We start from the raw sequence: 13,576 nt of genomic DNA, 5'->3' as shown, positions 1-13,576 counted from the left end.
AGGCAGCGTGGGTTTAGCGCCCCAAAACCCCCCAGGAGCTACAGCAATGTTCAAGCCAGGCTGTTGTGGAGGGAGAGAAAAGGGCAGGAATAGGGGAACCCGCTGGGTCCCCCCAGGATGTGCTTGAGGTGGGTATTGAGCTGCTGGTGGAATCGAAGGCACAGATCTTGTCCCCAGCTCCGTCCATACGGAGCAGGGCAGGTCCCGCTGCAAGTCGGCTGATGGGGGATCTGCTCTGACACTTTGCAGAACCCCATGGCAGGAGCAGCACCCGTCCCCCCAAAGTGCCTGTGGGTGGAGGGGGCGGCCAGGGATAAGCCAGCGGCATTCAGCCACCCCCACCACCCTGCAAAACCCTTTTGACCAAAGTCACAGTCACAGCGTCACCAGAGGGCACCGTCCCGACGAGATGCCGAAGCCTCAATGGCTCCTCAAGGAGATATTTAATGTATTCACACTGAGAACAATCAGCCCCTGGAATAATCTCCCCAGGGAAGCCCCCAACATTGGGCACTAAGATTCAGCTGGACAAGGGTTGGAAAGGTTGGACCAGCTGATCCTTGAGGCCCCTTCCAACCTGCCATTCTGTGATTATTTTAACTTATTTATTATGCAGGTTATTTGTATTTGTACCAAGTTATTAACCTTACTCAGCTCCTGCTCGGTACCTTTCCATGGCCCTCATGGGAGGACGGGTGCTGGTGGGGAGGTGCTAGTGGGACAAGCAAGCTGAGGGCAGCCCCTGGGCAACGGGACACGAGCTCACCAGGGCCGCCGCAGCATGGCCCAGATCCCAGGGCAAACCGCCAAGACCCGGGCACTCCCAGTAGGGAAAACCACAGCTCCTAGTCTGTGACGGGTGCCCAGTCGTAGCCTGCACCCACCTTGGCTGTCCAGGCTGATGTCCATCACCCCGTGCTTGACCTTCATGTGCCGGCTCAGGTTGCCCTTCAGGTTGAACTTGCTGGAGCAGTAGGGACACTTGAAGGGCTTGCTCCCCGCATGCAGGTGCATGTGGCCCAGCAGGTTGTACATACGGTTGAAGGATTTCCCACAGACCTGCCGGCAGCATCCTGGGGGTCAGTGGGGGCTCTCCTGCAGACCCCTACACCCCCCTCAGCGCTCACCCACTGCTGCAGGGACATGGGCATTTCAGAGCAGACCTCACCCCTGGGGTCCCCTTTTGCTCCCACAAGTTATGGGGCTGCTTCCCTCCTCCCCCGCGGCAGTGGGAGCCTCAGGGATGCTGTGCTGGTGTTATGCGAACCCCAGCAGGTCTCAAAGAGGCACTGATTGTCCTTCTGTGCTAGCAGTGCCCGTGCCCTGCCCATAACAGCTGCTCCCCACCATGCAGCTCTGAGCAGATGCCTCAGGACAAGCTGTTTGCCCAAGCAAACAGAGGGAGGCATCGCAAAACTGCTTTCCTGGGACCAAGGACTCAGCCCAGCCTGGACGGGTTTCTCTGGGAACTCAGCACATTAGGGCCTGGGTGAACCCCCTCCCTGGATCTGCTAAAACAACCCACACCCCCTTCCCCCCCCCCCCGATCCCCAAGGGTACCTTGCATTTGAACGGCTTCACCGGGGAGTGCACAATCATGTGGGTCTTGAGCGTCTGCTTCTGCACAAACGTCTTGAAGCAGATGTGACACTGGTAGGGACGGACGCTGGTGTGGATCAGCATGTGCCGCTTCATGTTGGCCTGGAGGGTGAACTCCCGCCCGCACACCTCACACTTGAACTCCTTCACGCCCTGCAAAGGGGTCAGAGAGCCGTGAGCGTGGGGCAGAGCCGACCCCCTAGCAGAGCAGCAGTGGGCAAGGCTCTGCCCGCGCTGCCGGGGCTGCTCAGGGGGTCTCTGAACAGACCCCACAGGAGCCAGGGGCACAGGAGTAGTGCTAGGCACGGTGCAGAGCGGGGACCTGCGCTCCCCAAGGGGCACAGGACAGGCTCCTTGTGCTAAGCCGAACTTTGGGGACTATCAGCAGGCTGGACTGCAGGAACTGGGGGGCATTAACCCTCATCAGCTCATCTGCACCTTCCCCAGAGCATCTCCCGCTCCCCAAGCACAGAGTAGGTGATACGGAGATACGGAGAGCCCGGGGCCATCCCTGTGCTGCACTGGGGAAAAATTCCCACTGCCCAGACCCTGCCTCACCCAGATACCATCGTCTCACCCACCCTGGAAATGTGTTTGCAGCCCTTGGAAAACCTGGTATTGGGTCAGTGCTGGAGTGAGAGCAGCTTGGGGAAGGAGCTGGCTGGGGAGTGCAGTCACCATATGCAGCCAGCATGGGGATATTCAAGGGCCCTGCCTGAGCCTGGCAGCATGTGGGAGGGGGGGCTGTGGGGAGCAGGGCTGGACAGGCTCTATAAGCCCAGCTCCAAGATCCAGCTCTGTGCTCTGGCTCAGTCCAATTGCTCCCCCTTGAGAGAGGGAAAAACCCTCAGGGGCAGCTGCGGCCAGGGTCCCCCAGGTCACGCCACCACAGCACCCACAGCAGGTCTGAATGGGGACCCCCAGGAAGAAAGGAGGCTGGGCAGCCCCATAACAATGCCCCTTTGCAACCAACCAATGGCCCACCTCCATCACCCTTCTCCCAGGGCTGGCCAGGACTCTGGGGACACCTTCAGCACCTGCATCCTGAGCCGGCACAGGACAAGCAGCACCCCGAGCGCCCGAGGCACCCCCCACTCTTACCTTGTGCGTGAGGGAGTGCTGCTTGAGGTGGTGGATCTGGCTGAACTCCATGCCGCACTCAGTGCAGACAAAGGGCCGGACGTTCTGGTGCTTCAGCATGTGGTTCTGCAGCTGGCTGCGGTAGTGGAAGGACTTGCTGCACTCCAGGCACTGGTACAGCGTGGGGCCCTGGTGCGTGGAGAGGTGCCGCTTCAGCTGGGTGAGCGTGGAGAAGTCCAGCCCACACTCCACGCAGACATGGCAGCGGCCGCTCTCGTGCTTCACCTCGTGTGCCTTCAGCTCGCTGGGGTAGGCGAAGCCCCGGCCACAGAAGCGGCAGCTGTAGGGCTTGATGTCGGTGTGCAGCAGCATGTGCCGCTTCAGGTGGCTGGTCTGGGTGAAGGCCTTGCTGCAGACCTCGCACTTGTGCGGCCGTGTGCCCTGGTGGGTCAGCAGGTGGGTCTGCAGGTGGCTGGGCTGCTTGAAGAGCTTGTTGCAATGCGGGCAGGAATGGGGCTTGATGCCGTTGTGGCCCAGGATGTGGGTCACCAGGTTGTACTTGGACGTGTAGGACTTCTCACACATGCGGCACTGCCAGCGCTTCTGCCGGTCCCCAGCCTCCACCAGGTAGGAGTCGTCGATCTGCACGTTGATGTCCAGCCGGTCCAGCTGCGCCTTCTTGTTGCGCTCACTGGTGGCACCTGCCGCCTCCGCCTCCAGCTCCCCTGGCTCCTGCCAGCCGAAGCCCTGCTCGCTCTTCACCGGCTCCGGGGACGCCGGCGCCTCTGCCTCGCCAGGGGACGGGGTGCCCGCCTCGAAGGCGCACTCGGTCCGCAAAGCCCCCGCGGGGGCACCATCAGCCGCCTCGGTGCCTTCTGGCTCACGGCGCGTGTGCCGACGGAGGTGCCGCAGGCGCCGGGGCTTCCTGCCGAAGGCACCGAGGTCAATCATCTTCACAGCACTGCTCTGCACCGTCTGCTCCTGGCTGGCGTCCTGGAGTGGCGGTGGGCGGCCACGCTGCTGCTCGCCCTCCCCGTCGCCAGGGACAGGCCCTTCGTACAGCACCTCGTCCTCTGCCTTCTCACACTTGACCTTGGGCACCAGCCTCACTGGAGGCCGCTTCCTCCTCCGGGCATGCTTCTCCAGGGAGGACTCTGCCTCCAAGGTGTCCTCCTCCTGCCCGTCCCCTGGTGCCTGCCCCTCACCCTCCAGCCGGCACTCGCCCTCCGGCTCCCCAGGCTCTGCTGCAGCCGCACCCGGCAGCTCCACTCCCAGTCCCGGGAAGAAGCCGGCGGGGCTGACAGTGGCCCCCAGCAGCTCATTCTCGGACACCAAGCCCAGAACTGCAGCCTGCGCCAGGGACAGCACCACCACCGCATCCGTCTGGGTCCCGCACTCGGTGAAGCGATCCATCTCTTGCCGCCTGCCTACGCTGTCATGGCTGGGGAGGGGGGAGAGAGATGGCCGTTAGCCCCCTCCTGCTACCACAGACACCGCTCTGTGGAGGGCTCCTTCCAGCCACCACCCCTTTCCTCATCACCACTCCCAGCAAACCCCAGACTGACACGAGAGTTGCCAGTGTGGGTCCATGGCACCACACACCCCAAGATCTAGATCCCGGCTGCGGGGGGGGATGGTAAGCTGTGGAGGGGAAGCCCGGCTCTGTGCCCACTGTTGGCCATTCTGGCTCTCAAACCCCAGGGCTCAGCTTTGGGTCCAGAGCAGGGCAGGAACCCCTGCGCCTTGGGCATGCTGCTTCGCCCTCCATCCCCAGCCCCCTCCAGTCGGTGGCCGCAGGTTCCCTGGCGATTGAGGCTGGGACAGGGAGGGGAGAGCATCAGCCTGAGCGGGACAGAGGGGACAAGAGCAGGAGGGACATGGAGGTGTGGGCAGGTCTGCCTGCCAGCAGGCTGGGGAAAGGCGTTCAGGCTGCCAAAACACTCCCTTCAGCTAGAGGGTGATTGATGCAATTTGTGTTGTGGGGATTAAAACAACACTTTGAGAACTTGCTCATGCTCAGCGGCCTGACAGCCCCATTCCCACCCCGGAGAGGACGAGGCAGGGCCCTGGGGGGAGGCAGAGCCCAGAGCACCACTGCCCGACTCCCCTGGGGCAGAGCCAGCCGCAGATCCCCATCGATGGGGAGCAGCAGAGGGCCCCCCCAGCACCTTCCCCCCTGGGGTGGCCAGTGAGGACGGTCAGGGAGGCGCTTGGAGAGCTGCCACCAGATGAAAGCGAGGAGGCTGCCTCTTCCTCCTGTGGTGAAGAATGTTCTCCTAAATATAATTACTTCTGCAGCTACAACAAAGAGAAATCCTATGGGGGAGGTAAAACAGGAATAAACTCTAAACCGGATTATGCTGCAGTCCCAGGAGCACCTGCCTGGCGTTGAGGCAATCCTGGGCTAAGCAGGCCCTCTTGGAGCGCAGGAACCCAGCGTTAGCAGCTCATCATCCCCATGGCCCCCACGCTGGCTTGCTGGCCAGTTATGGGCCGCAGGGATGAGCAGCGCTGGCCAGGGCATGCTGGCCTCTCCCCTGCAAATAGACCAGTGCCGGCAGAGTGCAGGCAGCTGCGTGCTCCTGCTGGTTCCTGGTGAGTATGGTCTGTGTGGCCTCTTGTGCCAGGTCTGTGCCCACCGAAATGCCAGGACACGGTATACCCATGGCGGTGGGGAAGGGGAGAAGAACTGGTGTGAAAAGAGGAAAAAAAAACCAGGGGAGGGGAGAGATACCGATGGTGCACGATTGGTACCTGGGTGCTGGACGGGACACCCTCAACCCAGGGTACGACACACTCGGTGAGGAGACCCCTTCCCAGGGGGTTTTGTGGATGCTGCTGCCCCCAAGCACCAGCTGCCTCTGCCCTGGCATGGCAGCTGGGCCTTTTGTCAGCCTCTAGCACCCTCCAGCCACTGCCCTCACCTGGGCAGGAGGAAGGGTCCAGCCAGGCACCCATGCCTCATAGCAGATGGTCTGTACAGAGCCAGTGGCCAGAGACAGGGTTGTTCGGGGGGAGCGGGGGGCTGCCGGCCAGACATGGAGGGGAGAATGGGGGCAGCTTCAGTGCCTCGCACCTCCAGCCAGGGAGAAACCCTGTGGAACGCAGCAGAGAGGAGATGGAGAGGAGGATGGGCAGGGAGGAGGAGGAAGAGGATGGGGGAGGAGGAGAGGGGGGAGGGGGAGTGCGGAGGCAGTGAAACAAAGCATAGAGCGGGGGAGGGTGGCAGCAGGAGGAGGAGGAGGGGTGGGAGGAAGGATGAGGAAAAGATGAGGAGGAAGAGGAGGGAGCAGCCAGGGAGGTGGCTGCTGGTGTGTAGAGTCTGGCCAGAATCCCCTTTCTTGGGGTAACCACAGTGCAAGGCCGGGTTATCACCATCCTCCTCATCCTAGGTGAGTCCCAGAGCACAGTGCCTCCCATCCACGGGCTGCTCAGCACAATGCACCCCAGACCGGAACAATTCCCACTGTCCTGCTCTCAGTTCCCTGACCAGCAGCATGTCCGTCCATCTGTCTGTCACTGCTGAGCGCCCATCCTGCCCAGCCAGCCCCGCATCCCGGGCTGGGTCCCAAGCAGACGCCGGCTGGGGATTGTGTGCCGGGGTCTGGGAAGGAGCGCGCCAGCGGGGATCAGCCAGTGTTGCTCCTGCTGGAATTGAGGAAGCTGAAACCAAGCGGCACTAACCGGGGTCTCGGCCCAGGCAGGGAAGGACGCCCAGACTGGGGTCCCTCTGCTCAGCCCTGATGAGAGGAGCTGGAAGAGCCTGGGAAGCCGGGAAGGTCTTTTAATTTGGTCTTGGACTTTGTTTTCCCCCTTGGTTTGGGGCACAGTTTCTCCTGCCATACACACTGGCTGTCTCTTCCGGTCCAGTTAAGATCTAACTTTTCCCAAGGACTTCTCCAGAGACACTTACACAGGACGATAAACACCCACCTGCCCCCTCAGGCAGCAGCATGTTGGTACCCCAAATCCTGGCACCCCAGATCCTACTCCCCAGGGCAGGGCTGGGACAGCCCCGCAGCCAGCAGCGGCCTCCAGGACGGGAGATGGGACAGGGGCATGAGATGGGACCCAACTGTTCCCCCACGTCCCCGGCACTGCAGAGGGGTCAACTGGACCCCTTGGTGTGGCCCCAGGGTGGAAGCTGAAAGAATGACACACATACGCTCCCGAGACCAGCACCAGTATGTTTTAAGACCAACCACCCCAAAACAGGCTTTTAGAAGGTAAATGGTGGCTTCCTACTCTGGGGCACTCCGAGAAAGGGGATGAGCTCTGCTCCTCTGGGCCCTCAGTACAAAAATAAAAGCCCTGTGTCTCACAAATCACTCAGTGCTCTCCTCTATCAAACACACGGGCCCTGGTCCATGAGCACCAGCACTGCAGGGAGAGAAGCGGGAAGTGGGACAGATGCTTTTGTTTCACTTCACACTCTCACTTCCCTGTTCAGCCTTCTTGGGGCTTGCAGAGCGGGCTGGAAACGCTGTTTCCCAACACACATGACCAGACCTCACTCGCCAGTATCTCAACTCCCCCAGGAAACCCCCTGGCAGCCCTCAGGGTGCAGAGCACTGCCTAAACCTCTGCTCTCCCGGAAGCCACTTCCCATTTTGCTTCAAAAAGCCAAAGCAGCGGCCTCGGAGGACCCCAGACCCAGTGCTGTGACCCAGCACAGACCTGCCACAGCCAAACCTGGGTGAAGCAGTTGCTCCCAGTTGAAGCGAGGTGACGCCAGCCCAGGGTGAAGCATGCAGAGCAGCCAGGTGCTGGGCAGGGGCAAGTGTTGCGGGGACAACTTGCCCCAGCTCAGCTGCACAGGAAGGAAAAGAAGCACAAATAGGTTGTCCCTCCCGGTGCTGACAAAATACCACCAGCTGAGCTGTTAGAACAAAGCCTCATCCCTCCTGTACTGATGACTCAGGAGCCACAACACTGGCCAGTCCACCCTGGCAAAGCAACGGCCCCAGCGCTGCTCCAGTGCCAGAGCACTGGGCTGGGTCCCCAGGAGTTGCAAGGAAGTTTTAACGATAAACACCATCACTCTGTGGAAGAGGAGACTGTTAGGTGCTTTACTGAGGCAGCACAGCCTTGTGTAACGCCCCTAATAAATAAACTCCAGCCAACAAGTGGGACATGCCCATGGAGCTGCGTGAGCTATGTGCAGGCGACCCGAGGGGCAAGCTGGCAGGTTGAGGTTAAGAGGAGGAGCTGGGCAAATCCCACTCTCCCCCACCTTCCACTCCATGAAGAGCAAACAATGCCAGGCTGAACCCCAAACTGAACTCCCCACCCTGTCCACCCCAGCCCTGCAAACCCTCCTCCTGCCTTCACCCCCACCATCCCACACACCTTCACTGGTCTCCCCGCTCTGCACTTACGTTCCTTGTGCAACCTGAGATCCGCCTTTCTCATCTATACCCACAAATTTTCGGTAGCTATTAACCATTCCACAGTTTGATCTGGTGCAGAGCTGGGTGCTACGCTGGCCCTGACCATCATTCCACACCCACCATCATCATCGTCCAGCACTGCACCAGCCACTAGCCCTTTCTCATCCCATCCCTCCCTGGCTGCCAGCAAACAACTGCACCAGCAGTGACAAATTTCATCATCCCATTTTTCAACAAATTCACAACTTCGCAGGGGGGGATGTGTGTGTGGGGGTGTGTGTGTGTGTGTGTGTGTGTGTGTATCTATGCAAAAGTCTGCTACTACCTCAATTTCTTCACATCTCTTCTCAAAGCACACCTGTACCTTGCCGGCCCCAACAGCAACAGAGCAGTTCCAACAAGGCACTTGCGTCTTTGTGCACTTCTGCTCACCCTGCCCTTCTCATCCTGCCCTTCCACTCCCTGTTCCCCAGGGGCAAAGTCCACATCTATTTCAAGGGGTACAATGACAACATCCATTTCTGAGGAAGAGTTGTGAGGATTACTGTAAAAAGGCACACACCCAGTAGCACTGCAGGCTGGGGTCCCAGCTCTGCTGTGGATACTGAATTTTTAAATGCTCCTGGTTTTGTGTTATCACACCATTTCTGCTGCCTCCTGCCCCCAGCCTAAGGGGCCAGGCCCTTCTGTCAGCACTGTGTCACACGCTGCAGGGACAGGGATCTGCTCCACTCCATCACCTTTATGCCTCTCCACGCTGACCTCCCTAACCCCCTTTTCCAACTATTGTTTGGTGCGTTCAGCTCATCCCTCTGTCCCACCTCCCCATTCAGAAAGACACAAATTAAATGTGTCTTAATACTGATCTCAGCAGCAACACAAGAGCAACTCCTCTTCCTTCCCAGCTCGAGCCTCCAGATCCTTCCCATGGCTGCATGTGGAAGGTTTCTGCTGGAGCTCGGCTATCACTGCCCACTTAACACAGCTGGGAACTGAGCCCACCTCAGGCCTAAATCAAGACCTCTAGCTCAGCTTTAGGGGCTCCCTGGCTCATTCACCGATGGAGACGCTCGCCCACCCGCATCTTTCCTGCCCATGGAGTTACACAGACGCATTTGTCGACCTCCCCAGGAAAGCCATGCATGCCGTGCTCCTGCTCCCCCTCCTCAGTGTCCCCCCGCGCCGTGCGGGAGGGACGCACCCAGGGCCGGCCACAGCAGCTCCCATCCCTGCTCCTCAGGGGGGTTGTGAAATTCGGCATTTCTCCTCCCACTCCTGGGAGGTTTTTGTCTTTGTGCAATCGCTCTTCTCCTCCTGCCTTTCTCAACACAGCCGGGAAGAGTCAGGCACATCCCTGAGCTTCCTGCCCATCCTCCTCAGAGCCTCCACTGGTTTCTTGCTCACCTCCCGGTTTTTAGGCACTTAAAAATAGCTTTTTTTTTACATAGCTTGCACCTTCTGATGTAATTTTACTTCTATTTACTTCTCTTGCTTCATTTTAACCACCCAAACACCAAACTCTCACCTGGGGTCACTTACACCAGGTAGGTCCCCTCTTGCAGCAACAGCATTTTGCCCCACAGCCTCTCCAACCCCCCAGTACATTTCTTGCTGGATTCCAGATCTTCCAGCCACTGCACCAGACTAAGAGTCATCTGTCTCCAGACACTCTTCCTGTTTTAACACCCTCAGTTTCACCCAGTGGCTCCACTGCCTCACGCCACCACCCCCTGCACCAGCACCTAGTGCAGCTCAGCCACAGCAGACACCAAGGCAGCAGCTCTGGAGATGAGACTCTTGGCAATCCTAAATGGAGCAGCTTAAAAAAATTACACCTGGTTCATGAAACCTCACCTGTGCACACAGACAAGGTTTGCCTGCAACATCCTAGGTCTGATGGGGTGGGCGGGGGGAACCCGAGTAAAAGGGCCCCCCACTCCCAAGCACTGTCCTGACTGGAGTCCCATTGCAGGCGTTCTGCAAGGGCCCGCAGCTCCCCACCACCTGCCTCAGCACCTCTGCCGAGGGACTAACTATCATGCAGGCCCTTGCCTTCTCCCAGGCTCCATTTCCTAATCAAACGCCTGTCTCTCTGCTACTCTTTGCACCATGCACAGAACGAGCAGCACAGTCACCAAACCTCACCCAGCCCTCCCCACAGGAAAGGGCACACAGAGCATCCAAAACCCCATGGGTTTGTGAGATTTACCTCTTGCAGCCATCCCAAGCAGTAGCAACTCCCCCCTCTGCCAGGCACACTGGAACCCTCCCTGCTACTGGCTGCTGCCTGCTGTTATCCCTGCCCCATCAGAGGGTAAGTGCAGGCACATGAGCGGGTGCCTGGGTCCAGCTGGTACTGGCAGCAGCTTATCTCATCTAACTCACCTCCCCGCCTGTGTTCGGTGTTACAGCCTGTATGACAAACCCAACAGCAATCTGGGGAGGCCTTTAGGACTCGTTCCTGGCAGAAAGAAAATCAGTGGTGCAACCCAAGCAATGCACTCAGGCTGTCCCGGCCAGGCAGAGAACACTTCCCTTAAAGCTCAGCTTTAAACCTGCGTGGCAGCAAGTCCCCGGGCCAACCGTGTCCCTGCTCATCCCAGCTGCGGAAGATGCACTCCTGCACCTCAATCCCGGGGGGCTCCTGCCCAACGGAAGGTGCTGTCAAGGCTGAGTGGCTGCTGGATCTCTTTTGCAGGGCCCTTTGTGGGATGCCCACTGTGGGACCCTTTGAGGGACCTCCACTGTGGGACCCTTAGCAGGACCCTCTGAAGGACCCTTTGTGAGACCCCCACTCTGGGACCCCCATTGCGGAAGCCCCTTTGTGGGACCCCCTTTGCAGCATCCTTTTCAGGACCCTCTGTGGGCCCCCCATTGTGGGACCCTTTTAGGGGATCCTTTTGCAGGACCCTTTGTGGGACCCCCATTGCGGGACCCCCTGCAGACCCACCCCACCGTGGGTGCCCTGGGGGGGTCACAGCTCTTGGCACAAGGAGCAGACACAGCAGTGGAAGCACCGGGTGAAGCTCCTGGGGTGCTGGGGCTGAGCCCAGGCAAAAATCGGGGCTAAAGACGACAGGGTGAAGTTGGGCACGTGGGGGTTATCTCGTAGGGGGAGAAAGTGTTAAAAGTTTTCAACCATTTTTAACAGAAAATGGCCGATCAATGGGTCGGTAATATTTGTGAGCACATCATTGATTTCATTTTTCTTCCTTTCTTAAAAGAAGCTTTCATTTAAATCTAATAAAGGAAAAATCAGTCTTTCATCTTTTTTCACGGTTTTCACATAAAGCTGCTCAAACCACCCACAAAAACTCTAAACAGAAAAATTGTTTTCGCTGAAAATCACAACAACTAAAATTATTCATAAAACTGACCCAGAGCATTTGTCCTGTACCAGGCCTGAGGATTTACGAGTTCATCTTGGTTTTGTTAATCGCTGAGCTAGCGTTGAGCGGGGGGTGGAGGCGCGGGGGGTCTCCCATGCTCTGCCAGGGCCACGACAGCTTCCCTGGGTGGGACGAGCTGCCCCACACCACAGCCGGGCTACGAAACCAGCTACACCCAACCCCAACCTCACCAGGCCCGGTCAAGGTCAAGAGCTGTGGGATGCGGGGGACACGTACCTGACCCTGGCTCCACGCCGGCCACCGCTGCCCAGCCTGCCCACCTCAGCCTGTGGCAGAACCGAAAGCACTACTTCTCACCTCAGAACTGGCATCCGATGCAGATAAACTGGACTTTAAATAGTGAGACGACGTTCTGAGAAACGTGGAAGAGGATGCATGGCGCAGGGTTGCTGCGACCAAATAAACTCCGCTTTTTGGAAGAAATCAAAACAGTGTTCAAATTCGTTCAGTCAGCGTCTCCACATTAGATACTATCTAACTCCATTTTTAAGGAGAACTTTTTTCTCTAGAAAAAAGAAAAGAACTACTTCTTGTAAGTTGGTAAGAAAGCAGAAGTGCTGCCTTCAGCCCTGAATATGCTTCCCAACAAGGAAAGACATACAGTATATCACGTGTAGCATGTGAAGTGGTTCTGGGCGGAGAAATGATCATCTTCGGGGGCTCTGAGTTAAAAAGAAAAAAAAAGCACACAACCTACAATTTGCAGCATGCTATAGACAACATTTTCTAGTAAGATTAGGTGGAAAAACAAGTTGGGGAAAACGACGTCGGGAAAGGAGCAGCACCCGCTTTGTCTGATCACGTTAAACCCTTCCCCGGTCGATCTGTTGATGCTTCTTTTTGTGATTCTTACCCCAACCGTTATGTTCATTGGTGAGAAGTAAATATTTATGTTTGTGGCCACCAAGTTACTGGCAACCTCTGGAAGGGAAAAAGGAATGTTTTTTAAATAACTGGAGATTACTGTATCTGCAGAATAAATGTGTAGGACTCATGAAGGCTCCTGGTTCACCCCTCCCCATCGCCAGCCCTGGGACGTGGGAGCAGTCGGTGCCACTGGCACATTTCCTGGAACCCGCCAAGGCCGAAGCTGAGCACAAAACTGTCTCTGGGTGTTCAAATGATGTCCGCAGTGCTCGGCTTTCAAGCACATCGTTTCTCTTCCTGGTCCCATGTGCAGCTGCCACCGAGGCTGGGCTGTTTGCTGGAAATGGGGCAGCTCTGGCCCTGTCATGCCACAGGCTCTGCCCGGCCACCCCCACTCCGGCTGCAGGAGCCATCTGCAACCACCACATGTGACACCAGCACTGATCCCTGCCTGGCACCCGACGTCCACAGGGAACCTCGGCTCTGTGGGACAGGGATCAGGCACTGCTCTGCACCTTGGTGCCCGTCTTCCCCCACGAGCAGGTCACTGCTCTGGCCTCACTGTCACGCACTCGCTGTTTTTATCTCTGAAATGCAGCAGCTGCATCTGGAAGGGGGATATAAATATCAAGGCCGAGCACAGGCAGGGGCTCTCCCTTCCAGGTCAGATCCTCTCTCAGCTCCCACCAGCTCTCTGGAAGAAGATCCGTGTGTTGGACTTGGGGTGGGTGCAGTGCGGTGCTCTGTTTCTTAGGAAAGACTCCCTGCAGTGGGTACAAAATGTTTCAGCTGATGGAAGCGCAGGGTGAGAGGGGTCAGTCAGCCCATGAGCAGCAGCAGCAGCCGCTGCAGCCGTTCACTGTGGAGGGACAGAGCCACCATCCCAAACACTGCTGTGGCTTCCCAGCGCCCACGCCGAGCTGGGACATCCCGCTCCTGCTTCCCTTTCTGCTGAGAATCCACTTTCCTCCTCCACCCGAGACCGAGCCTCCATCCCTCCATCGTTGCTCCCCACCCCCAGCATCCTCCGCTCTTCCATCCCTCCGTCGCTCCCTCATTCTTCCCGTTTCCCTGGCAACGCCCATCTCTCGCTGGAGATCTGTCCCCTCTCTCCCTCTTATCTTTCTCCTTTCTCTTTCATCTATCTCCTAATCTCCCTCTCTATTCCAAACCTCTGTCCTTTGCTTCATTTCTTTCTCTCTCCCTTTTCATCTCCTTCAATGTCTTCTC

General features: G+C 58.1%; 1 protein-coding gene across 3 annotated transcripts in view; it reads right to left on the bottom strand.

Annotated features, from left to right (window-relative positions):
• The window catches only part of ZNF710 (zinc finger protein 710), a 28,662-nt gene that overhangs the window by 2,108 nt on the left and 12,978 nt on the right, over nucleotides 1-13,576 (bottom strand). For 2 of the 3 annotated variants that reach the window (XM_074916702.1, XM_074916704.1), the window contains exons 2-4: nucleotides 2,701-4,120; nucleotides 1,561-1,752; nucleotides 885-1,059 (exon numbers count right to left, since the gene is read on the bottom strand). In XM_074916702.1, the coding sequence (XP_074772803.1) occupies nucleotides 885-1,059; nucleotides 1,561-1,752; nucleotides 2,701-4,092 (1,759 nt within the window). In that variant the 5' untranslated portion in view covers nucleotides 4,093-4,120. Of the gene's footprint in view, nucleotides 1-884; nucleotides 1,060-1,560; nucleotides 1,753-2,700; nucleotides 4,121-11,695; nucleotides 11,800-13,576 lie in introns of those variants that run through there. The other variant, XM_074916705.1, reaches the window with a different exon arrangement.

The sequence above is a fragment of the Athene noctua genome, chromosome 13, assembly GCF_965140245.1.
Source record: "Athene noctua chromosome 13, bAthNoc1.hap1.1, whole genome shotgun sequence".
Taxonomy (NCBI): domain Eukaryota; kingdom Metazoa; phylum Chordata; class Aves; order Strigiformes; family Strigidae; genus Athene; species Athene noctua.
Note: the sequence above shows the minus strand (reverse complement) of the source record. Positions and strands in the feature narration are given on the sequence as shown.